The following is a 25,279-nucleotide window of genomic DNA, read 5'->3' as shown; positions in this document are numbered from 1 at the left end:
AAAGAAGGAAACCCAGCGTTGGTGATGTCCATGGGTTCCAGACTTCAGGCAGTCATTGCCTGCAAAGGATTCTCTACAAAGTATTAAAAAAAAACATTTTATTTATGGTAATGTTAATTTGTACAATTACTTTTGAGCCCCTGAAATGCAGAAGCTGTGTAGAAAATGGTTGCAATTCCTAAACGTTTCACTGAATATTTTTGTTCAACCCCTTGAATTAAACCTGAAAGTCTACACTTCAATTGCATCTCAGTTGTTTCATTTCAAATCCAATATGGTGGCATGCAGAGCCCAAATCTTGAAGATTGTGTCACTGTCCAAATAATTCTGGACCTAACTGTATGTCTTTTTTTATGTTTTATTATTTTTATTTTTTATTATTTTTAATTATTTCAATATTTTAAAGTTATGCATTGGAATACCTATGTATTCCAAAACATTACTGCTCGTGCATGTAAAATGCACAGGCAGCTGTTGGGGCATACCTCAGGGAATATCTAAATACAGCCCTGGGGGCCCTAGTTAGGCCCAGAGATTTCTGAAAAAAACTTGCCAGCCACAGTGGTCGACCATTGCCAGGGCTGACAATCAGGTAACGGAGAGAACCCTCCTCCCTCGTGGTGTCCCAATTGCAACCCGGACATTGTTGCAGCGTGGTGGCAGTCATTCAATGACATTTACAGAACCAGCTAAAAAAAAAAATCGATGTGTGAAAGAAATTTAAGATCCCATCAATGTCTTAAAAATGTAATATTAAGACATATCCAAAAAACAAGGTTGTTCATACCATAAATTCTGACCATGCAGCTGCTATGGGGCCCTTGGAGAGAGGGGGCCCAGCCCTGATTGGCCTTATCCAACTTGCTAATGGGCAGCAAGAACCTATGCAGGATTCTACAAGCACTGCATTGCTTGCAAACAAGGTTGTGGTAAATTAGCCCAATAGTCATGGAAAGGGCATGGAGGGGGGCCATTTTGATCTTTGGGGTCCCCTCTGTTCTATGTATGCCACTGCCAATAAAAGCTTTCATTGCAAAATCTCTTCAGAAAAATATGACTCTACACACACACACACACACACACACACACACACACACACACACACACACACACATAGTATGTGTTATTGCTATGCACAACTATTTTACACAGAGTTTTTTTATAGGTTAATTGGACTTTACAAAAAATTTGTGAAAAGGAATAAAATCCTAACCTTTGGTTACAAAGGATGAATAAACTAAGGCCACATGATCTTAATAGTTCTATAAACTTTAAAGGCATGTCACAGACACATTTTACAAACAGGGAGAAGCGTATGAAAATACCAGGGTAAGGAAAAACATACTTATAAAAATATATATCTTTATTGACACAATAAAAACTGTTTAAACCGTATCACAACATCTTATGTATGTTTTCCTTTGTGCTCTTGTAACAAAGTGTATAGAATTTTTCTGTGTAGCTTAACAATGCCTACATTACATTTTATAGTCTATTTTTTTGTCTATCATGGGTTTAATGTCTGCGAATTCCAGCTACAGTTGTCTTTGCTGTGCTGAAAGAGTTCTGTTGATCTTCAGAGCATTTTGGTCTCTTCGTTTGGGGAACAGTTGGGGGTCCCAGCATACAGATCACCAACCACTATCATCTCAAAATGTCAGCCAACTAAGGAAAGAATTCAGCAGGCAGGGTATAAGATTTTGTCTCGTTGGTATAGGATGCCTTCCAGATTGCATGTGATGATACCGGCGGTTTCGCCGTTGTGTTGGGGATGTGGCGACCATGTGGGTACTCTCTTACACATTTTCTGGGATTGCCCCCTGCTGACGGACTTCTGGTCTGAGGTGTGGCGTATTTCCTCGAAATTTACGTATTTCCCCCTCCGGCGATCACCGGGCCTCTTCCTGCTCCATCTGTGTGAGGTGCCTTTATCCACTTATCGACGGTCAGTGGTGCGCCACCTAGTGAATGCAGCCAGAGCGTGTGTTCCCGCGCTGTGGAGACAATCCTGCCCCCCATCTGTGGGCATGTGGTTTGGTAAGATTCAGGAGATCATGAGAATGGAGGACCTCACGGCATCAATGAGAGGATCCCACGCCACCTTCCTCAAAACATGGCGTGAATGGATTCGATTTCAATCCTCCGTGGAATACAAGACCGTCATGGCCTCTTGAGCTTACTCAGTGGGTCCCGTGGGTCAGGTCAGTTCTTTCCCCCTTCTCTCTCTTTTCTGTCTTCCCTTCTCTTTCGTTGCTCTGTAACGCTTTACTTTTCTTCCTTATGGGTTTATATGCATGGCTGCGGGTTCAGGGTGCATACCAGAGCTTCTCTAACCTCATTGCTCTAAGCGACATGTGTTATATTTCTCCGTGATATTTGTACCTTTGTAATTTCCAGTTGATGGCCTGTGAGCCGATGTTGGTGCAGTATTGGTCTGCATCATTATATTATGTTCTTTTGAGAACGGAAAATAAAAGAATTAAAAAAAAAAACTAAGGAAAGAAGCACCATGCAGGAGAGTATGGCTACGTTCACACCGAGCAGATACGCTGCGTAAAGGTAGACACAGAGTATCCACCCTGGTAGCCGCGGGGAATCCCTGCTGAAAAGCCCCACCAAATTGTGGTGCAGTTTTTTTGGACAGAATATCTGCTGCGGAAAGCTGCATGTTTAAAAACAAAAAACAAAAAAACACATACTCACCCTCTGAAATCCTGCAGCGCTGCCCCCTGGGATGATGTTTTATCCCAAGTGACCACTGCAGCCAATCCCAGGAGTCCAGCCTGGATGAAGAAGCTCCGAAATCTGGGTAAGTATAAGAGGCTTATTTTTCTGAGTTGCTTTTTTTGTAGCGGACTCACCGGAAAAATACGCAACATCTGCTATTTGTTGCGGATTTTACCTTCCCATTGAATTCAATGGAGGAAACCTGCAACACAAAAGCAGTAATTACGCAAATACAATTGACATGCTGCGGAGGAAAAAACCTCGCCTCAGGTCAATTTCTAAGCGTTTTTTCCGCTCATCATTTACGCAGCGTGTGGATGAGAATCTCATCCACTTTTCTGCCACTGTATTATGCTGCGGATTTTCCGCAACTAAATCTGTTGCATAAAATCTGCAGTATTTACGCTACGTAAGAACTTACCCTATATGTGAAGTGGCGGTGCAAAGCCTCTAGGCGGCCAGTCCATTGTTGGTCAGCAGTGTTTATTCAGCGAATATGGTCGTGAGTGCTAAATCTGATATCCATTTCTGTGACGCTTCTAAATTATCAGAACATACGTGGAATTTCCCTTAAAAGGGGTAATGCAGGATTTTAAAATTGAATGGGACAACGTTGCAATACCATGCACAGCAGCTACAAAAGTAATGGCATTTGCAAGTACGAACCAGACTGAAACCAACTGTAAACAATAAAGAGGCTACAGTGCTCACATAAGCGTTGCGGCCCCTTCGAACATTTGATCAGCGGGGGTGCCGAAAGTCGGACCCCCATCCACATTGATGGCCTATCCTATGTATAGACTGCCAGTTTTAAAACCCTGGATAACCCCTTTATAATCTGACAGTTTGTCTAAGATATTTACATTGTTCAATCCAAGATAAATATGAAAACACGTACATACTAGCATACTTTAAATATAAATCCAAGTTACCCCTTATTTAGGCTCATTTGCCACAGTATACCGTATGTATGTGGAAATTATCATGTGTGGCAGTCATCAATCTATCCAAGTTGAAATGGAAATCAACTGTCCATGAACTAACCACCTAATTTGTATTTGGTGGGCTTGTGCTTACATGTAGCAGCCAATCAGAACAAGAAGAGCTGCAGCCAGCAGTAACAAGCATGAGGGAGAGGTGGACCTCAGACGTAAAACTTCCATGAGACAACACAGTTGAGCGTCAGTCAGTCAGTCACTGATCACGGCTCTGCCATTTTAATCTGACATCAGAACACAACAATTATACAGAAATAAATGGCATTGCTCATCCCTCTCTAAAGAAGCGATCTGTTATAGAAGACTTCTGGACATTTTTCATCCTCTGCCAACCTCTGCCACAGGAAGAGGAAGTTAGACGTGAGCAAATGCTGACTGGCTGTTCACAGGGAATATGAAGGAGGTAAGTATACCATAGCTGCTTAGTTTTGGGGGACATTGCAGTTGCCACAGGTGGGAAAGCACTGTGGCTGGCACCTTTTTAGAAACTATATGGGGGTATTTGTGGACGCACTGTGAAAGGAACTCTGTGGCTGACCCTGAAATACACACATCCGTGTTGGAGAACCTCAATTTGAGGATAAAGAAGGTAAATTTTAAAAGTCAACCCAGAGTTTTTTCTGACCTATGTAAAGGCACGTATCCTTCAATCTTGTGCATTCATATAGTCCCGATACTCCTGGGGGATTTATAATTTACAGTAGGGGTTATCATATATATATATATATATATATATATATATATATATATACATACATATATATATATATATATATATATATATATATATATATATATATATATATATAATCCATGTAGTTGACATTAAAACAAGGTGAACAGTTTACTCACTCTTTTCTGAGTTCTCTCATGTTCTGCTATCTCTTGCTCAAGCAGTGCAGTTAGTTTAGCTATTTGTTCTTGTAAATCTTCTACAATATGTTCTCTGCAAGGCAAAGGATCAAACTGAAAATATGAAAACTCCAAATTTGAAGTTAATATAATCTGTGGTTTATTAATTAAAACCTACACTACATGGTCAAAAGTAGGTTAAAGTAGTTTTCCAAGTAATAAAAATTGATGACCTATCCTCATGACAGGCCATCAATAGATAATGGGTTGGGGTCTGACTCTCGGGACCACTGCCGATCAGCTGTTTTGAAGGGGCTGCAGTGCTCGTACAAGCGCTGCTTCCCCTTAATTTCTTCTTGCTCACTGTGAATCTTTGACACTCATTTAGCGGCGATTCACAGGTATTGCATTCTTTTCTGAATGGGAGAAAAAGCTGCAATACCTATGAATCAAAACTTAAATATCGGGCGCCAAATATTACGGCACTGATATCTAAATAACGAAGGAGGCTAGGATAAAAATGTAAAGCGCCCCAGAGTTTGTGCAGCCCTCCCCATTACATGCTGCACTCAGCTGCACATGTATGAGCAGGTGAAAGGTTCTCTTTAACCCCTTCCCGCTCCTGGACGTACTATTAGGTCATGGTAGCTGTATCGTTTGCGCTCCATGACCTAATAGTACGTCTCGGGAGTAACGGTCGTTTCGGCTGTCCTCCCGACACATACAGGAGCTGTGACGCTGCTGTCTCGTACAGCAGCTGCCGCAGCTCCTACAGCGGGGACCGATCGCTGTGTCCCCGCTGATTAACCCCTTAAAAGCCGCGTTCAATAGAGATCGCGGCTTTTTAGGAGTTAAGCTGCCATCACCGGCCTGCTACATGATAGCGGCCGGCGATGGTGACTATGGCAACCGGACACCAAACAATGGCGTCCGTCTATGCCATCGACGGAAGCCTAGTGGGTCCTGACAAAGTTAGGACCCACTATGCTTGCTGTCAGTGAGTAGCTGACAGTTCTAATACACTGCACTACGCATGTAGTGCAGTGTATTAGAATTGCGATCAGGGCCTCCTGTCCTCAAGTCCCCTAGTGGGACAAAGTAATAAAGTAAAAAAAAAAGTAAAAAAAAGATGTGTAAAAATAAGAAAATAGAAGTTTTAAAAGTATTAAAAGTAAAAATCCCCCTTTTTACCTTATCAGTCCTTTATTATTAATAAAAATATATAAACAAACAAACAAATAAACTATACATAATTGGTATCGCCGTGTCCGTAACAGCCTGAACTACAAAATTATTTTAAATACCTATACGAGTATAGACCATTGGCATGCGCCAAACAATAATGCGTCCACACAAATCATAAAGCAAATATCAATACCTATACCAGACTGTGAAGACTACTAGTATATCCAGAAAATGAAACACACATAGCACAAGTCATGTACCATGACAATATAAAATAAACTTTATTGAAATATACATAACACATTGGCCATCAAAATATAAAAATAATATAGCACACAGTTAAAAAGGAGAGTATGGAGGAGCTGCGTGAATAATCCAATATATATTCTACCATACTATAAACATCCTGTGATGTGGTAACAAATGCAGATATCTATAGAAAAGATAATCATATAGATCAAGTATTTGGACAACAGAAGCACATAAATATATTTAGCACCTGACAGAAGAGCACACAATTGTGCATGCATATAAGAGTATACAGCTAAAGCTCCAAGTTACACCCAAAACAAAGACCATGCTTTATAAATAAAGGATATTGCACAAACCCATGGACTGCATGATAGGAAGCACGCAGGAACACTCCACACTGACCGCCCCCGACGCAGCTTTCTCAAGGGGTACATGTGTTATGTATATTTCAATAAAGTTTACAAAATTATTTTGTTATTTATTCCGCACGGTGAACGCCGTAAAAAAAATAATAATAAACCGTACCACAATCACAATTTTTTGGTCACTTCACCTCCCAAAAAATGGAATAAAAAGAGATCAAAAAGTCGCATGTACCTAAAAATGGTACTGATCGAAACTACAGTTCGTTACGCTAAAAATAAGTCCTCGCACGGCTTTATTGATGGAAAAATAAAAAAGTTCTGGCTCTTAGAATAAGGTAACACAAAAAGTGAATGATTTTTTACCAAACGTATTTTATTGTGCAAACGCCATAAGACATAAAAAAAAAACTATAAACATCTGGTATCGCCATAATCGTATCGCCCTGCAAAATAAAGTGAATATGTCATTTATAGCGCACGGTGAACACTGTAAAAAAAATAGAATAAAAAAACAATAGTAGAATTGCTGTTTTTACGTCACCACGCCACCTAAAAATAGAATAAAAACTGATCAAAAAGCCGCATGCACCCCAAGAAAACTACAATGAATTCCTCAAGGGGTCTAGTTTCCAAAATGGGGTCACTTTTGGGGGGTTTCCACTGTTTTGGCACCACAAGACCTCTTCAAACCGGACATGGTGCCTAATAAAAAAGAGGCCTCAAAATCCACTAGGTGCGCCTTTGCTTCGGAGGCCGGTGCTTCAGTCCATTACCGCACTAGGGCCACATGTGGGATATTTCTCAACACTGCAGAATTTGGGCAATAAGTATTAAGTTGCGTTTCTCTGATAAAACTTTTTGTGTTATAAAAAAAAATGGTATAAAGAGGATTTTCTGACAAAAAAAAAAATGTAAATTTCACCTCTACTTTGCTCTAAATTTCTGTGAAACACCTAAAGGGTTCATAAACTTTCTAAATGCTGTTGTGAATACTTTGAGGGGGTCTAGTTTCTAAAATGGTGTGTTTGATAGGGGTTTCGCCCCTCAAAGCAACTTCAGAACTGAACTGTAACCTAAAAAAATAAATAAATTAGGCAATACTTCGCTTCTTACATTATACTGATAATGAGCCATGCCCACCCCGAGATGACCCCAGTTTTGACCGTTTGTATAAACAGAGACCCCTATTAGACTGTTTCAGTGCCCGGTTTTCCCAAGCATACACCCCCGAGAAGTGTATTTCTACTGATGAGTCCTTGGTACATTTTAAAGGGAGGGTTCAATTCCGCGAGTACCTGCCGGGTAAGAGGGCAAGGTATGGCGTGAAGATTTATAAGCTGTGCATCAGGGTATACCTACAGATTTAGGATATATGAAGGAAAGGACAGCAGTATTCAGCCCCCAGAATGCCCCCCCTTACTGGGAGTTAATTGTGTGGGATTTGGTGCACCCACTGCTGGACCAGGGTCACCACCTCTACCTGGATAATTTTTATACCAGCGTCCCACTCTTCAACTGCCTCACTTCCAGAAGTCCTGTGGCATGCGGCACTGCTAGAAGAAATCTGAGAGGCCTCACTAAGACTCTGCTTGGGCAAACACTCAGAAGGGGTGAGAGCAGGGCACAATCTAGCAGCAACATATTGTGTGTCAAGTACAAGACAAGAGAGATGCCACACCAGTACCCATATACCTGTACGAGGTACCAGTACAGAGACCCCCAAACCAGACTGCATCCTGGACTACAATAGGTACATGGGAGGGGTGGACTTGTCAGATCAAGTCCTGAAGCCCTACAGCGCCATGCGGTGTGGTATAAGAAGTTGGCCGTGCACATCATACCGATATCTTTGTACAATGTGTACGTGCTACATCGATGTGCAGGCCAGAGGGGAACTTTCCTGGAATTTCAAGAGGTGATTATCAAGAACCTAATCTTTAGGGACCAGGAAGGGGGTGGGACCCAGTACTTCTGGAAGCGAGGCCACACGCATCGTACCAGGGCAACACTTTCCAGGAGAAGTTCCCCAAACTGGCAAGAAGGGAAAAAGTCAAAAGAGGTGAAAAGTCTGCTATAAGAGGGGGATAAGGGAGGACACAATATATCAATGTGACACGTGTCCCGAAAAAAACAGAGCTCTGTATGAAAGAGTGTTTTAAAATTTATCATACATCCCTTGGTTTATAATATACCCCAATTTTACTTACCCTGATGTACTCCGTACAGCTTATCCCCCCTCGTCTTTCCCCTCTGGGCCCTGCTGTGTGCCCAGGCAGCTGATAACAGCCACATGTAAGGTATTACCATACCCAGGAGAACCCACATTACAGTTTATGGGGTGTATGTCTCCGGTCAAAATGCTCACTACACCTCTAGATGAATGCCTTAAGGGTGTAGTTTTTAAAACGCGGTCACTTCTTGCGGTTTCAACCGTACTGGTACCTCAGGTGTTTCTGCACATGACTTTGCACCAGAAAATCCCCAGTAGGCCAAATGGTGGTCCTTTCCTTCTGAGCCCTCCCATGGGCCCAAACCGCAGTTTATCACCACAAATAAGGTATTGCGGCACTCATAACAAATTGCGCAACAGAATGGGGTATTTTGTTTCTTGTGAAAATAAGAAATTTTCAGCCAAAACGACATATTATTGGAAAAAATTAATTTTGTTTTAATTCCCAGCCCAATTCAAATAAGTTCTGTGAAAAAACTATGGGATCAAAATGGCCACAACACCCATAAATCAATTCCTTGAGGGGTGTAGTTTCCAAAATGGGGTCATTTCTGGTTGGTTTCTATTGCTTTGATACCTCTGGGGCTCTGCAAATGCGACATGGCACCCGAAAACCAATCCAGCAAAATCTGGACTACAAAGAACAAATAGCGCTCCTTTCCTTCTGAGCCCTCCCATGGTCCCAAACGGCAGTTTATCACCACAAATGGGGTATTGCCGCACTCAGGACAAATTGGGCAACAAAATGGAGTATTTTATTTCTTGTGAAAATAAGAATTTTTGAGCTAAAATGACATATTATTGGAAAAAATATCTTTTTTTTAATTCCCAGCCCAATTCAAATAAGTTCTGTGAAGAAACTATGGGGTCTAAATGGTCACATTACCCATAAATGAATTCCTTGAGGGGTGTAGTTTCCAAAATGGGGTCACTTCTCGTGGGTTTCCATTGCTTTGATACCTCTGGGGCTCTGCAAATGCGACATGGCACCCGAAAACCAAACCAGCAAAATCTGCACTCCAAAGAACACACAGCGCTCCTTCCCTTCTGAGGCCTCCCATGGGCCCAAACGGCAGTTTATCACCACAAATAGGGTATTGCTGCACTCAGGAGAAATTGGGCAACAAAATGGGGTATTTTGCTCCCTGTGAAAATTTATAATTTTGATAAAAAATGACATCTTATTGGTAAAAATTACATTTTTTTTATTTCACAGCCCAATTCAAATAGGTGCTGTGAAAAAACTGTTCGGTCAAAATGGTAACAACAACCATAAATGAATTCCTTGAGGGGTGTAGTTTCCAAAATGGGGTCACTATTTGGGGATTCTTACTGTTTTGGCACCTCAAAACCTTTTCAAACCTGGCATGCTGCCTAAAATATATTCTAATAAAAAAGAGGCCTCAAAATGCACTAGGTGCTTCTTTGCTTCTAGGGCTTGTGTTTTATTCCACGAGCGCAGTAGAGCCACATGTGGGACATTTCTAAAAACTGCAGAATCTGGACAATACATATTTAGTAGTGTTTCTCTGGTAAAACCTTCTGTGTTACAGAAAAAAAATTGAATAAAATTGAAATTCAGCAAGAAAAATGACATTTACAAATTTCACCTCCACTTTGCTTTAATTCTTGTGAAATGCCTGAAGGGTTAAAAAACTTTCTAAATTATGTTTTGAATATTTTGAGGGGTCTAGTTTTTAAAATGGGGTGATTTATCAGGGTTTCTAATACATAGGCCCCTCAAAGCCACTTCAGAAGTGAAGAGGTGCCTTAAAAAAAGGCTTTTGAAATTTTCTTAAAAATATGAGAAATTGCTGTTTATGTTCTAAGCCTTGTAACATCCAAGAAAAATAAAAGAATGTTCAAAAAACGATGCCAATCTAAAGTAGACATATGGGAAATGTGAACTAGTAACTATTTTGGGTGGTATAATGTCTGTTTTACAAGCAGATGCATTTAAATTCTGAAAAATGCTATTTTGTTTAAATTTTCTCGAAATTTTGCAATTTTTCACCAATAAACACTGAATATATCGACCAAATTTTACCAAGAACATGAAGCCCAATGTGTCACGAGAAAACAATCTCAGAATCGCTTGGATAGGTTTAAGCATTCCGACGTTATTACCACATAAAGTGAAATAAGTCAGATTTGAAAAATGAGCTCTGAGCCTTAAGGCCAAAACTAGGCTGCGTCCTTAACCCCTTAAGGACGCAGCCTAGTTTGGGCCTTAAGGCTCAGAGCCCATTTTTCAAATCTGACATATTTCACTTTATGTGGTAATAACGTCGGAATGCTTAAACCTATCCAAGCGATCCTGAGATTGTTTTCTCGTGACACATTGGGCTTCATGTTCGTGGTAAAATTTGGTCGATATATTCAGTCTTTATTTGAGAAAAATTGCAAAATTGAGAGAAAATTTCGAAAAAATAGCATTTTTCAGAATTTAAATGCATCTGCTTGAAAAACACCCAAAATAGTTACTAGTTCACATTTCCCATATGTCTACTTTAGATTGGCATCGTTTTTTGAACATTATTTTATTTTTCTTGGACGTTACAAGGCTTAGAACAAAAACAGCAATTTCTAATATATTTAAGAAAATTTCAAAAGCCTTTTTTTTAAGGTACCTGTTCAGTTCTGAAGTGGCTTTGAGGGGCCTATGTATTAGAAACCGCCATAAAGCACCCCATTTTAAAAACTAGACCCCTCAAAGTATTCAAAACAGCATTTAGAAAGTTTTTTAACCCTTCAGGCATTTCACAGGAATTAAAGCAAAGTGGAGGTGAAATTTGCAAATTTCGTTTTTCTTTCTGAATTTCAATTTTATTCTATTTTTTTTCTGTAACAAAGAAGGTTTTACCAGAGAAACACAACTAAATATGTATTGTCCAGATTCTGCAGTTTTTAGAAATGTCCCACATGTGGCTCTACTGCGCTCGTGGACTAAAACACAAGCCCCAGAAGCAAAGAAGCACCTAGTGCATTTTGGTGGTGCTTTTTATTAGTATATATTTTAGGCAGCATGCCAGGTTTGGAGAGGTGTTGAGGTGCCAAAACAGTAGGAATCCCACAAAACTGACCCCATTTTGGAAACTGCACCCCTCAAGGAATTAATTTATGGTTATTGTTACCATTTTGACTCCGTAGTTTTTTCACAACGCGTATTTGAATTGGGCTATGAAATTAAAAGAATGACAATTTTTCCAATAAGATGTCATTTTTGATCAGAATTTCTTATTTTCACAGGGAACAAAATGCCCCATTTTGTTGCCCAATTTGTCCTGAGTGCGGCAATACCCCATTTGTGGTGATAAACTGCTGTTTGGGCCCATGGGAGGGCTCAGAAGGAAAGGAGCGCTATGTGTTCTTAGGAGTCCAGATTTTGCTGGATTGGTTTTCGGGTGCCATGTCGCATTTGCAGAGCCCCAGAGGTATCAAAGCAATGGAAACCCACCAAAAGTGGCCCCATTTTGGAAACAAAACCCCTCAAGGAATTTATTTATGGGTGTTGTGACCATTTAGACCCCACAGTTTTTTCACAGAACTTATTTGAATTGGGCTGTGAATTTAAAAAAAAAAACTTTTTTCCAATAAGATGTAGTTTTGGCTCAAAATGTCTTATTTTCACAACGAATAAAATACCCCATTTTGTTGCCAAATTTGTCCTGAGTGCGGCAATACCCTATTTGTGGCCATAAACTGCCGTTTGGGCCCATGGGAGGTATTAGAAGGAAAGGAGCGCTATGTGTTCTTTGGAGCCCAGATTTTGCTGGATTGGTTTTCGGGTGCCATGTCGCATTTGCAGAGCCCCAAAGGTATCAAAGCAATGGAAACCCACCAGAAGTGACCCCATTTTGGAAACTACACCCCTCAAGGAATTCATTTATGGGTGTTGTGACAATTTAGACTCCACAGTTTTTTCACAGAATTTATTTGAATTGGGCTGTGAATTCAAAAAAATTTAATTTTTTCAAATAAGAGGTAGTTTTGGCTCAAAATTTCTTATTTTCACAAGGAATAAAATACCCCAATTTGTTGCCCAATTTGTCCTGAGTGCGGCAATACCCCATTTGTGGTGATAAACTGCCGTTTGGGCCCATGGGAGGCCTCAGAAGGAAAGCAGCGCTATGTGTTCTTTGGAGCCCAGATTTTGCTGGATTGGTTTTCGGGTGCCATGTCGCATTTGCAGAGCCCCAAAGGTATCAAAGCAATGGAAACCCACAAGAAGTCACCCCATTTTGGAAACTACACCCCTCAAAGAATTTATTTATGGGTGTTGTGACCATTTAGACCCCACAGTTTTTTCACAGAATTTATTTGAATTGGGCTGTGAATTAAAAAAAAAATTATTTTTTCCAATAAGAGGTAGTTTTGGCTCAAAATTTCTTATTTTCACAAGGAATAAAATACCGCATTTTGTTGCCCAATTTGTCCTGAGTGTGGAAATACCCTATTTGTGGTGATAAACTGCCGTTTGGGCCCATGGGAGGGCTCAGAAGGAAAGGACCACCATGTGGCCTACTGGGAATTTTCTGGTGCTAAGTCGTGTGTGCAGAAGCCCCTGAGGTATCAGTACAGTTGAAACCCCCGAGAAGTGACCCCGTTTTAAAAACGACACCCCTTAAGGAATTCATCTAGAGGTGTAGTGAGCATTTTGACCCCACAGGTATTGTGTAAAAGATAATGCGCAGCAGATGGTGCAGAGTGAGATTTGCAATTTTCTATATATATATGCCATGTCAGTGTCCGATATATTGTGCCCAGCATGTGCCACCGGAGACATACACCCCATAAACTGTAATGTGGGCTCTCCCGGATACGGCAATACCCTACATGTGGCTGTTATTAGCTGCCTGGGCACACGGCAGGACTCAGAAGGAAAGGACCACCATTTGGCCTACTGGAGCTTTTCTGGTGCTAAGTCTTGTATGCAGAAGCCCCTAAGGTACCAGTACAGTTGAAACCCCCAAGAAGTGACCCTGTTTTAAAATCTACACCCCTTAAGGCATTCATCTAGAGGTGTAGTGAGCATTTTGACCCCACAGGTATTGTGTAAAAGATAATGTGCAGCAGTTGGTGCAGAGTGAAATTTGCAATTTTCTATACATATATGCCAATTCAGTGTCCGATATATTGTGCCCAGCATGCGCCACCGGAAATATACACCTCATAAACTGTAATGTTGGCTCTCCCGGGTACGGCAATACCCTACATGTGGCTGTTATCAGCTGCCTGGGCACACAGCAGGGCTCAGAGGGGAAAGATGAGGAGGGGTAAGCTGTGCAAAGTGGATCAGAGCGAGTAAAACTGGGGTAAATTAAAAATAAAGGGATGGATGATAAATTTTAAAACACTCTTTCATACAGAGCTCTGGTTTTTCGGGACACGTGTCACATTGATATATTGTGTCCTTCCTTATCCCCCTCTTATAGCAGACTCTGCACCTCTTTTGACTTTTTCCCTTCTTGCCAGTTTGGGGAACTTCTCCTAAAAAGTGTTGCCCTGGTACGATGCCTGTGGCCCCGCTTCCAGAAGTACTGTAAGGCTTCAGGACTTGATCTGACAAGTCCACCCCTCCCATGTACCTATTGTAGTCCAGGATGCAGTCTGGTTTGGGGGTCTCTGTACTGGTACCTCGTACAGGTACATGGGTACTGGTGTGGCATCTCCCTGGTCTTGTACTTGACACACAATATGTTGCTGCTAGATTGTGCCCTGCTCTCACCCCTTCTGAGCGTTTGCCCTGCAGAGTCTTAGGGAGGCCTCTCAGATTTCTTCTAGCAGTGTCGCATGCCGCAGGACTTCTGGAAGCGAGGCAGTTGAAGAGTGGGACGCTGGTATAAAAATTATCCAGGTAGAGGTGGTAACCCTGGTCCAGCAGTGGGTGCACCAAATCCCACACAATTTTTGTATTAACTCCCAGTAAGGGGGGGCATTCTGGGGGCTGAGTACTGGTGTCCTTCCCTTTATATATCCTAAATTTGTAGGTATACCCTGATGCACTCTCGCACCGCTAATACATCTTCACGCCATACCTTGCCCTCTTACCCGGAAGGTACTGGCGGAATTGAAGCCTCGCTTTCAAATGTACCAGGGATTCATCTATAGAAATACACTTCTCGGGGGTGAATGCTGGGAAAACCGGGCACTGAAATGGTCTAATAGGGGTCTCCGTTTATACAAACGGTCAAAACTGGGGTCATCTCGGGGTGGGCACGGCTCATTATGAGTATAATGTAAGAAGCTAAGTATTGCCTCATTTTTATTTTATTCTTTAGTTTCCAGCTCAGATCTGAAGTTGCTTTGAGGGGCCCATATATTAGACACCCCTATCAAACACCCCATTTCAGAAACTAGACCCCTGAAAGTATTCACAACAGCATTTAAAAAGTTTATTAACCCTTTAGGTGTTTCACAGGAATTTAGAGCAAAGTAGAGGTGACATTTAATTAATTTAATTTAATTTATTAGGCACCATGTCAGGTTTGAAGAGGTCTTGTGGTGCTAAAACAGTGGAAACCCCCCAAAAGTGACCCCTTTTTGGAAACTAGAGACCTTGAGGAATCCATTGTAGTTTTCTTGGGGTGCATGCGACTTTTTGATCAGTTTTTATTCTATTTTTAGGTGGCGTGGTGACTAAAAAAACAGCAATTTTACTATTGTTTTTTATTCAATTTTTTTTACAGCGTTCACCGTGCGCTATAAATGACATATTCACTTTATTCTGCGGGGCGATACAATTACGGCGATACCATATGTTTATAGTTTTATTTTATGTTTTATGGCGTTTGCACAACAAAATACGTTTTGTAAACAATCATTCACTTTTTGTGTTACCTTATTCTAAGAGCCAGAACGGTTTTATTTTTCCATCAATAAAGCCGTGCGAGGACTTATTTTTAGCGTAACGAACTGTAGTTTCGATCAGTACCATTTTTAGGTACATGCGACTTTTTGATCTCTTTTTATTCCATTTTTTGGGAGGTGAAGTGACCAAACAATTGTGATTGTGGTACGGTTTATTATTATTTTCTCTTACGGCGTTCACCGCGCGGGATAAATAATGACATCGTTTTGTAGTTCAGGCTGTTACGGACGCGGCGATACCAATTATGTATAGTTTATTTGTTTATTTATATATTTTTATTAATAATAAAGAACTGATAAGGGAAAAAGGGGGACTTTTACTTTTATTACTTTTAAATCTTTTATTTTCTTATTTTTACACAACTTTTTTTTACTTTTTCACACTTTTTTTTACTTTGTCCCACTAGGGGACATGAGAGCAGGAGGCTCTGATCGCTATTCTAATACACTGCACTACATACGTAGTGCAGTGTATTAGAGCTGTCAGCTGTTCGCTGACAGCAAGCATAGTGGGTCCTGACTTTGTCGGGACCCACTAGGCTTCCGTCGATGGCGTAGCCAGAGTCCATTGTTAGGATTCTGGTTGCCATAGTAGCCATCACGGCCCGCTATCGTGTAGCAGGCCGGCGATGGCAGCTTAACCCCTAAGAAGCCGCGATCGCTATTGAACGCGGCTTCTAAGGGGTTAATCGGCGGGGACCACCACGATCGGTCCCTGCACACTAAGCTGTGATAGCCTGCTGTCAGAAACAGCAGTTATCACAGCTCAAGCACGCGCCGGGATTAAATGGCGCCGTGTTTACTCAGGTCAGTAATAGTACTGACCTGAGCGCGAACGTTCTACTTAGCAGGACGTACTATTACTGACCTGAGCGCGAAGGGGTTAAGGGGTTAAAGAAAGGTGTTATCATTTTTTAAAATTTGATATGTTTTACTTTGTGGGCCTATTTTTTCTAATTATTTTAATATCTTCCCTAAAGTAACTATTTATTCATATGTTTGTACTTTTGTGGGGGGCAGCCATGTTTATTTTTATTTTTCATACTGTGGACTACAATTTGGACTACGTCGTAGATTCGTTGGACTACTTCGCTGATTCAAGCTTTTTTTTTTTCAATAAAATGGTTAAAGTGGATTGTGTGGAAGAGTTGTTGTTTCAATAAAAAATAATAATTTTATGTCTCTGTTTTTTAATACTTCATTACCGTCTTAGTAATGGGCGCTCTCAATCAGACAACTGCCATTACTAAGAAGGGGCTTAGTGTTAAGCAGTAAAAAGGCTAGCACTAACCCCATATTATTACCCCGGTACCCACCGCCACCAGGAGTACCGTGAAGAGCCGGGTACGATCCAGTACATGACCATCTGAAGTGAAGGGCGGGTACTGGGGTGGCCGCGGGCTGGTACTATCAGGCTGGGAAGGGTCAAAAACTATTGCCCTTCCCACCCTGGTAATGCTAGGCTACTGCTGCTGCTTTATTGTATCTAGCTGGTTATGAAAAATGGAGGGGATCTCACGTAATTTTTTTTCAATTATTATTTTTTTTTTAAATGACGTGCCAGATACAATAAAGCAGCTGCAGCATTACCAGGGTGGAAAGGGGCACGGTTTTTGGCCAATCCCAGCACTGATAATACCAGCCTGTGGCCGCCCCGCTACCTAACTGTCGTTTCAGATGGTCGGGTACTGGATCATACTAGGCTCTTCTCGGGATCCCTGGCAGCAGAGGGAACCGGGGTAATAATAGGGGTTAGTGATAGCCCTTTTACTGGCTAATGCTAAGCCCCAGCCTTAGTAATTGAACGCTGTCAATCAGACAGCAGCCATTACTAAGGCCATAATAAAGTATTTAAAAAACAGACATAAGAAAAAAATGTTATACTGAAATCAAAACTTCCCCATGCAACCCTATTTCACCATTTTATTTTTTTCAAAAAGATCATCGAAGTAGTCCAATGAATCTACGACGTAGTCCAAACGGTCCGGCAGAACCTATCAAAAAAAAGTTAGCAGTATATAAATTTAAAAAACTTAAATTTGCCACAATAGAAACTAGAGGTCAAAGAAAAATAATTCTCCTTCATGTAACTCTGCTACCTAACAACTGAAAAGTCATCCGCCAGAGGGGAAAATGCTTCCCCATGGCGGAGTACAAGAAAGTCTAATTCCCAGGTGGGGCTTTCTTGTACTCCGCCATCAGGAAATATTTTTCCTCCTGGCGGATGATTTTTCCGTTGATAGGTAGCAGAGTTCTTCCGCACGGTGTTAGGGGGGCAAACACGCCAATTGCCCAGTGCCCCCAGAATGGGCCGCTGCTCTTGGGCCAGTGCTGTCTGCTTGCCCCCCAGACTAAAATTTGCCAGCCAACCCATGGCCATTGGCTCCCTGCTCTGCCGTTTGCTCTTGAGGGCCACAGCCTGGTTTAGGCCTGAGGCCTACAAGAGATTGGGAGCACTCTGATGATGTCAACTGCCCGGCACGATGACGTCACTGCTTGTACACGTCGGGCCACTGAACTCAGTTGAAAATTATAAGTCAACTAGGTAATAAAAAGGAGGCATAGAAGATGTGTTAAACCATTTTCAGTGATAATGCTGCGTTGCTCATCTATGATACTAAAGTAATACAGTAAGAAGAATTCTTTTAATCTTTTCTATACTTCAAACACCACTTTAACAAATAAACAACAAATGTTTTCCTATTTAAAAAAATGAATATACTGCGTGTTTGTTGTGTAAAGCTAGTAATGAGAAAACTCGGATAGATTTAGGGGGGGGGCATCTTTTTATAGTTCGCATCAGGCAGCAGAGGGGCTAGGTTCACCCCTGACAAAGAGCTAGTATGGGGACAAGCATTCGTTACTACAATCGCTCGTCCCCATGCATTACCATCATGTTGGAAGCATTTACACAGGGAGATGTGTGGCATCATAAACTACACAATCAGGCGATGAACGAGTGTTTGCTTGTTCATCGGCCCAGAGACCAGGGACCAGGGAGTGGCAGGGGAAATGCTTACAGAGTCTTATCTGTGTATACACTGTCACTATCTTTCCTTATCTAAGCCTTAGCAGTACAACAGAGCTGTCATTAACTCGTCAACCGTCTAATGATAAAGAGCTTTTTATGGCTGTGTTCACATTACCGTTCCTTTTCGTTGAGGGGTTCCGTCAGAGGTGTCCATTTTGCCCCCCATTAAACTCAATAGTGGCGGAAACCTAGCTAATGGTTTCCGTTTGTCACCGTTGTGACAGGGTTCCGTCGTTCTTGACGGAATCAATAGCGGTCGACTGCGCTATTGATTCGGTCAAGACAACGGAAGCCTGTCACGACGGTGATGAACGGAAACCTTTAGCAATGTTTCCATCACCATTGATATCAATGGTGAGGGAAACAGAAGCTTAGGTTTCCGTTTGCCTTTCCATTGAGGGGTTAAAAAAACGTCTGAAAACACTCTATGTGAACATTCCCTAAGGGTCATACGGCGCCCTAGCAGTCAGATGACATATCTTAGAAAAAAAATACTCTAAATGTTTAAAAATATTTTTCTGAAAATATGATTTTTTTAATGCAAATCAAAAACACTCTTTCAAAAAACCTGTCTATGGGACAGGATCCCGCTATATTTGAATATATACGTTGTCATATAGAAGCTAAGGAAGTGAACGCAATTGCGCAGGTTCACTTTTATATAAACTGTCCTACCTTTCCTTGAATGATTTTTCTCTCTTATTCGGCTTCTGCAGACTTGCTTTTTCGATATATCTATGGAAGTCACAATTAGCGTTTTAACCATACAAAAAAACCGTATGATATTCAGTAACTGATTTTAAAAAAAACGGAAACCCTGCTCACTTGTGGTGGCCAATGGCCGCACAGTTTTGCCAATAATACCCGTTAAGTTTATATGGCAATGACATGCATTAGCGGGTGGTACATTAGTATATCATGTTAATTAAATGGTAATGTAATTAATTGGGTGGAATTAGGAATATGCAAGATAATTCTGTATTTATATAGAGTATGTAGACCCTATACATAATTATGTAATTATAGTTGAGGTGGTAGCCCTCATATACATTTTGCTCTGGTTCTTCAAGCTAAACCTTTGTTTCCATTTTTCCACATTACCGAGGCTTAGGGGGCAGCTCTGCATTTTCTCCTGCCTTGACATTTCCAAAGACCTGCTCTTCAAGTCTGACTTCAATATAGTCCTTGGAGCGCTTGATACTATAACCAGGTGATATGACGTGGTACTTATCATTCTAAAAATGGATGAGACTTGTGTTAGTTCTAGCAAAAGCCTTTAAAACATCGGTAAGCAGTTTGGAAAAAACGTATAATTAATAAGTAACACAAGACTATTAGGACTTCGATGGCGACAATTTTGCAAACAATAAGCAAATTACTTATACAAGATTGTATAATACAGTAACCACATTAACAAACGGGATATATTATTGTAATGGCCTGTTGAATAACTGGCTATATAATGTGTTACCAGAGCAACATCATCATCATTTAGTTCGTTGGCACTGGTTTGGGTACACATAAATGTAGTTATTATGTGAAATACTGCACCGTTCCTATTAATACCATGGCTGCAGAATATTAAATGTTTGGCTCCTGATCAGTAATAGTCCTGGTTATATACGGTATCATGTGTCTGTAGGTATAGGTATACAAAAGGATTAGCTTTTGACAAAGATCTGGTCCATAGAAGTCCAAATTAGTACCCACTTAAAATAATTTAAAGGGTTACTCCACTTAAAACTACTAGTTCAGTTTGTTTCCTTTTCTCTTAAGAAAATATAAAAAAAATAAAGCAGTTTCAGAGATTAGGATTACCATTAAACCTGCCATGCATAAAGGAAACCTGTCAGTAGTTTTAAGATCTCAAACTTGCTGACAGAGCTATAAAGGGGATGGGGAGGACATTTTAAACATAGCTTTTGTCTAAAACTATGCTTAATTCTCCTGGCGCGTGATCGCAAGTGCCACTAAGGCGGGACTTGATGTGCAAATACTTCTGCACTGCACAATGCAAGCAGTGTCGGCTGTAGCGGTCTCTTGATTGCCCGTTCGAGCTGTCACTCGGATCAGGGAACACCGTGCCAGGGGACTCAAACGTCGGATTATTGCTCAAGCAACTTGCATGACCAAGGAAAAAGGTATGTTTAAAGTGCCCACCCTCTCCCATATATCGCTCTGTCAGCAGTTTTGAGGTCTTAAAACTGCTGACAGGTTCCCTTTAAAGGGAGATTAAAAAAAAGGTTTGCATTTCTTCCAGAAACAGCACCACTCTTGTCCATGGGCTGGTATTGCATCTCAATGACACACCAAAATTCAGAAATCAGGACTGCTATGAAAATTCTGTATATAGGACAATCCATAAGTAGATTAATGCATACCTTTATGCTCTTTATTCTAAACCAAAAAACCTGAACAGAGGACTCTCTCTATTAACTTAGAAACTAGAATTTCCTAATAGGGTATATGAAAATGGGTTTTGTAAAGAAGTCAAGCCCTTCAACCACATAAAGGACAGTAATGGTCCTTTTATTCCAGCCAATGTGGTCCGTAAAAATGAGTGCCAATCAACGAGACAGCTCGTTGATCGGCGCTGGCTTGCGCCTTTCATGAGGAGCTATGATAAGTAATGTATGGGGATGAGTGATCGTCCTTATGCATTTCCATCATGTCGACAGCACATCTCCCTGTTTACACGTTTGCTCGTTCATCGGCTGATTGTTGCCCTGTTTACAAAATCAATGGCCCGTGTAAAAGGGCCTTAAAGGGATCCTGTCATCAACATCTTACCTGTTAAGCTCGCCTGACCCCTCAATGGCCGTAGCTGTCCAGAGTGCGTTCCTGTTCTCTTCTTTCCTGAAGTCCTCCTCTGTCAGTAAATATCGTCGTTTAAACTCTTCCCGCCTTTTATGGTAATTATTTTTCCCTCTGGGATGCAGTTTCTTAACCCCGCCCACCATTGCCACCTGTCTGGCCCTGACTGGCTAAGGAGCTGTCAATCAAAAAGAAGGAGGTGGAGTCCACTCTGAGATGCTGGAGGAATGAAAACCTGACTCTTTTCAGATGAAGATTTGACTCTTTTCTGCTCATTTGCATACGGTGTGGGACCACTGAAAAACGGAATACTAAAGCTACAGAGCTTACTTAGAACATATTTATAGCTTAGATGACAATGATTTTTCACCCACTTTCACCAGGTATTGCTGGCTTTATAGCTAAAATGCTGGTGACAGGTTCCCTTTAAGTTTCACCTTAGTTATATCTGCTATACGTTGTCAGCTTCTATAAGACAATTTGTTAGCTGTAGGGAAACAGGTGCATGATCATACTGTATTGAGGAGTTGGAGTAATTAAACTAACTTCAGCGGATCCTCGACTTTTGGCTCTGGAGGCAGAAAGTCTTGGGCAGGTCCACTTCCTGTGAAAAGAAACAATAAGAGGTATCTTTATAACATGAAACACATATCGGAAATACAGGAAAAAGAAGTAGCAGCTGAATAAGAAGGAAACATTTTATAAATAAAATTTGATTTTACAAGGGCAGATATCGTATGTTTGCCACCTTTAAAACGAGCTTTGATGGGCAATACAGTTTGCAGATCGGCGCTCTTCAAACGAATCAATGACCGTATAGTATGGGGACGAACAATCGTTACTACGATCATTCATCCCCATGCATTAAGCATCATGTCAGTAGCACATCTCACTATGTAACTAGCGACCATTTCTTTGCCCGCATAAAAGATGCGATCAGCCGATGAACAAGCATTTGCTTGTTCATTGGCAGATCTTTGCCCTATTTACACAGGGAAATTATTTGTAACCAGCGTTTGTATGAACACTAGTACAAGGGACTTTAAAGAGGCTCTGTCACCAGATTTTGCAACCCCTATCTGCTATTGCAGCAGATAGGCGCTGCAATGTAGATTACAGTAACGTTTTTATTTTTAAAAAACAAGCATTTTTGGCCAAGTTATGACCATTTTCGTATTTATGCAAATGAGGCTTGCAAAAGTACAACTGGGCGTGTTGAAAAGTAAAAGTACAACTGGGCGTGTATTATGTGCGTACATCGGGGCGTGTTTACTACTTTTACTAGCTGGGCGTTGTGTATAGAAGTGTCATCCACTTCTCTTCACAACGCCCAGCTTCTGACAGTGCAGACACAGCCGTGTTCTCCAGAGATCACGCTGTGACGTCACTCACAGGTCCTGCATCGTGTCGGCACCAGAGGCTACAGATGATTCTGCAGCAGCATCGACGTTTGCAGGTAAGTAGCTACATCGACTTACCTGCAAATGCTGATGCTGCTGCAGAATCATCTGTAGTCTCTGGTGCCGACACGATGCAGGACCTGTGAGTGACGTCACAGATCTGCACTGCCAGAAGCTGGGCGTTCTGAAGAGAAGTGGATGATACTTCTCATCAGAACGGCCAGCTAGTAAAAGTAGTAAAAACGCCCCGATGTACACACATAATACACGCCCAGTTGTACTTTTACTTTTCAACACGCCCAGTTGTACTTTTGCAAGCCTCATTTGCATAAATACGAAAATGGTCATAACTTGGCCAAAAATGCTCGTTTTTTAAAAATAAAAACGTTACTGTAATCTACATTGCAGCGCCTATCTGCTGCAATAGCAGATAGGGGCTGCAAAATCTGGTGACAGAGCCTCTTTAACAAAGACATACAAAAAACAATTGCAATCACATAATGCAGTAAGAAGTAAACTAATGGACCTACTTGGCATGAGATGATGATTTGGCAGACAACAGATCTCTTCCAGGGTCTCTTAAAGTAGTAAATACGGGGGGAGATGTCCTTCAGAAAGAGAACATTATAGAATCACGCCACCAACGTTTTTGAAAACATGATATGAATTTCTTCTACCTCATTTGATTCTCATACCAAATGTTGCTATGTCTGTATTGCTGTCATGACGCATTCCAAATATATACTTACAGTGTATGTCTGTCCCATATGGATAATAGTCATATAACTAATGTAAGAAGTCCTGGATCACACAAGCAATTTATAGATCCGTAGGGCCCTCCACTATGTTTTTTACAAATACATTTATCATTGCATGTGCATTGATCCCAACAAGGGGACGAAGAAAATATTTTTCCAGGGGAAAGTTTTCCTTCTCCTTACTGTAGTGATCTGTTTCCATTCCATTTTTGGTAAAATAACGCTTTTATATGAATATAATAAACTCTAGTCTAGTATATAAGCTATTATTACGTAAGGTGGTACTCAATGAAAGCATATACATACTTCCTCTTAATAGTAATACTGACACAAGCCATAAGTTTCAAGGCATTCGATAACTCTATAATTATTCTTGGCCTGCCTTGTATACCTAAATTATCCACAAGAAATAATAATTGCTCTAATCCAGAATTTTAGGTGAGGATAGTGTGTAATAATAAAGGATTTACCCTCGGGTAAGGCATAAAGATTACTATATTGTGCATATAGAGAGGTGACAGCTATAGTGCTGCACTTAGTTTTTGTATTATAAGGAGACTGCTAGTATTAGATAAAGCTTCAGCATGTTATTCTGGCGCATTTTACTTAGTAAATCTCCCCCAATATCTCCTAATTAGTGGGGATATACAGAATTAGGGCCTGTTCACATCAGTGATCGGGTTCCGTTCAAACTTTCCATCAGAGAAACCGACGAAGAGAAAGCCGAACGGAAACTATTGCTTTCAATGGTAATGCTTCCGTTTCGGTTGGTATCGGTTTGTTTCCATTACGCAAAGTTTCAGTTTTTTTCCACAGAAACAATAGTGCTGTCGACTGCACTCCTCTGACGGAAAGTTGAACGGAACCGATGAATGGAACCCGATCACTGATGTGAAAACACCCTTAGAAAATGATGGCTTCTTTCATCCAAAAATAATTCCACACCTGTCCACAAGTTGTCTGTAGTATTGCAGCTCAGTCTCATTCGCTTCAAAGGAGTTGAGCTGCAATACCAGAAAACAACCAATTGTCAGGTGTGCCGCTCTTTTTGGAAGAAGATTTCCATGCGCAGCAGCTCTCCATTGCCAAAGGTGTGTGGAGCATAAAAAGTTATTAGTAGACATTTCAGTGCTAGCAATAATACCTCTGTAGCGCTCTCATGGATCTTAGGAAAACCAAGACTTCTCAAAGCCATGTACACACACTGGATTTGTGGAAACCTCGACAATTAAATCTACCTTAAAAGTCATTACCGTGGTCTGTGTCTGTTTCCACTGTACGTTTCCTTGGGAAGGCTTCCATTTCTAGATCCTGAACTCACATAATTGAAAGAAAAAGAGGTGGCCATGGTGGGATGTTTTTATCTCTACCTGCGTAATGAATAAGATATATAGTAAAAGTGGGCATAACGAGATCTTGCAAACACGAGATCTGATTGTTAATGTATTATTCTTGTTTTGATACAAATCTCCTTATCTTTTGGTAGTACAGATTTTTTGTATGTGTTTATTTAGGAGCAAAGTACTATTGTATTTATCTTTTATCTTAATCTTTTTTTATTTTTTACTATCATCCACTTACTATATAGTGCCAATGTATTCTGAAGCTCTTTACAGAGAACAAGTAATACCGTTATTCATTATTTGCATCATAAATAGTAATGAGGTGTTCCAAGCATTAAAATCCATCTCTACTAGGGGTTTTCCCCTATAGGAAATGATGGCATATCACTATCATATACCATCACTTATGTATCATGGGGGTCTGACTCACAGGATTCCCAGCAATATACACTAC

At 40.9% G+C, this 25,279-nt stretch overlaps 1 protein-coding gene across 1 annotated transcript in view; it reads right to left on the bottom strand.

The window, feature by feature from the left end:
• Positions 1–24,830, bottom strand: part of FLACC1 (flagellum associated containing coiled-coil domains 1) — a 55,559-nt gene extending 30,729 nt beyond the window's left edge. The window contains exons 1-6 of the mRNA XM_075831214.1: positions 24,736–24,830; positions 23,255–23,332; positions 21,871–21,928; positions 19,612–19,745; positions 19,186–19,245; positions 4,578–4,671 (exon numbers count right to left, since the gene is read on the bottom strand). Coding sequence (XP_075687329.1) covers positions 4,578–4,671; positions 19,186–19,245; positions 19,612–19,745; positions 21,871–21,928; positions 23,255–23,332; positions 24,736–24,830 — 519 coding nt within the window. The remainder of the gene's footprint in view (positions 1–4,577; positions 4,672–19,185; positions 19,246–19,611; positions 19,746–21,870; positions 21,929–23,254; positions 23,333–24,735) is intronic.
• Positions 24,831–25,279: the final 449 nt, after the last annotated feature.

Source organism: Rhinoderma darwinii, chromosome 6, assembly GCF_050947455.1.
Source record: "Rhinoderma darwinii isolate aRhiDar2 chromosome 6, aRhiDar2.hap1, whole genome shotgun sequence".
NCBI classification, from domain to species: domain Eukaryota; kingdom Metazoa; phylum Chordata; class Amphibia; order Anura; family Rhinodermatidae; genus Rhinoderma; species Rhinoderma darwinii.
The sequence above is the reverse complement of the archived record's forward strand: the minus strand, read 5'-3'. Positions and strand labels throughout refer to the sequence as shown.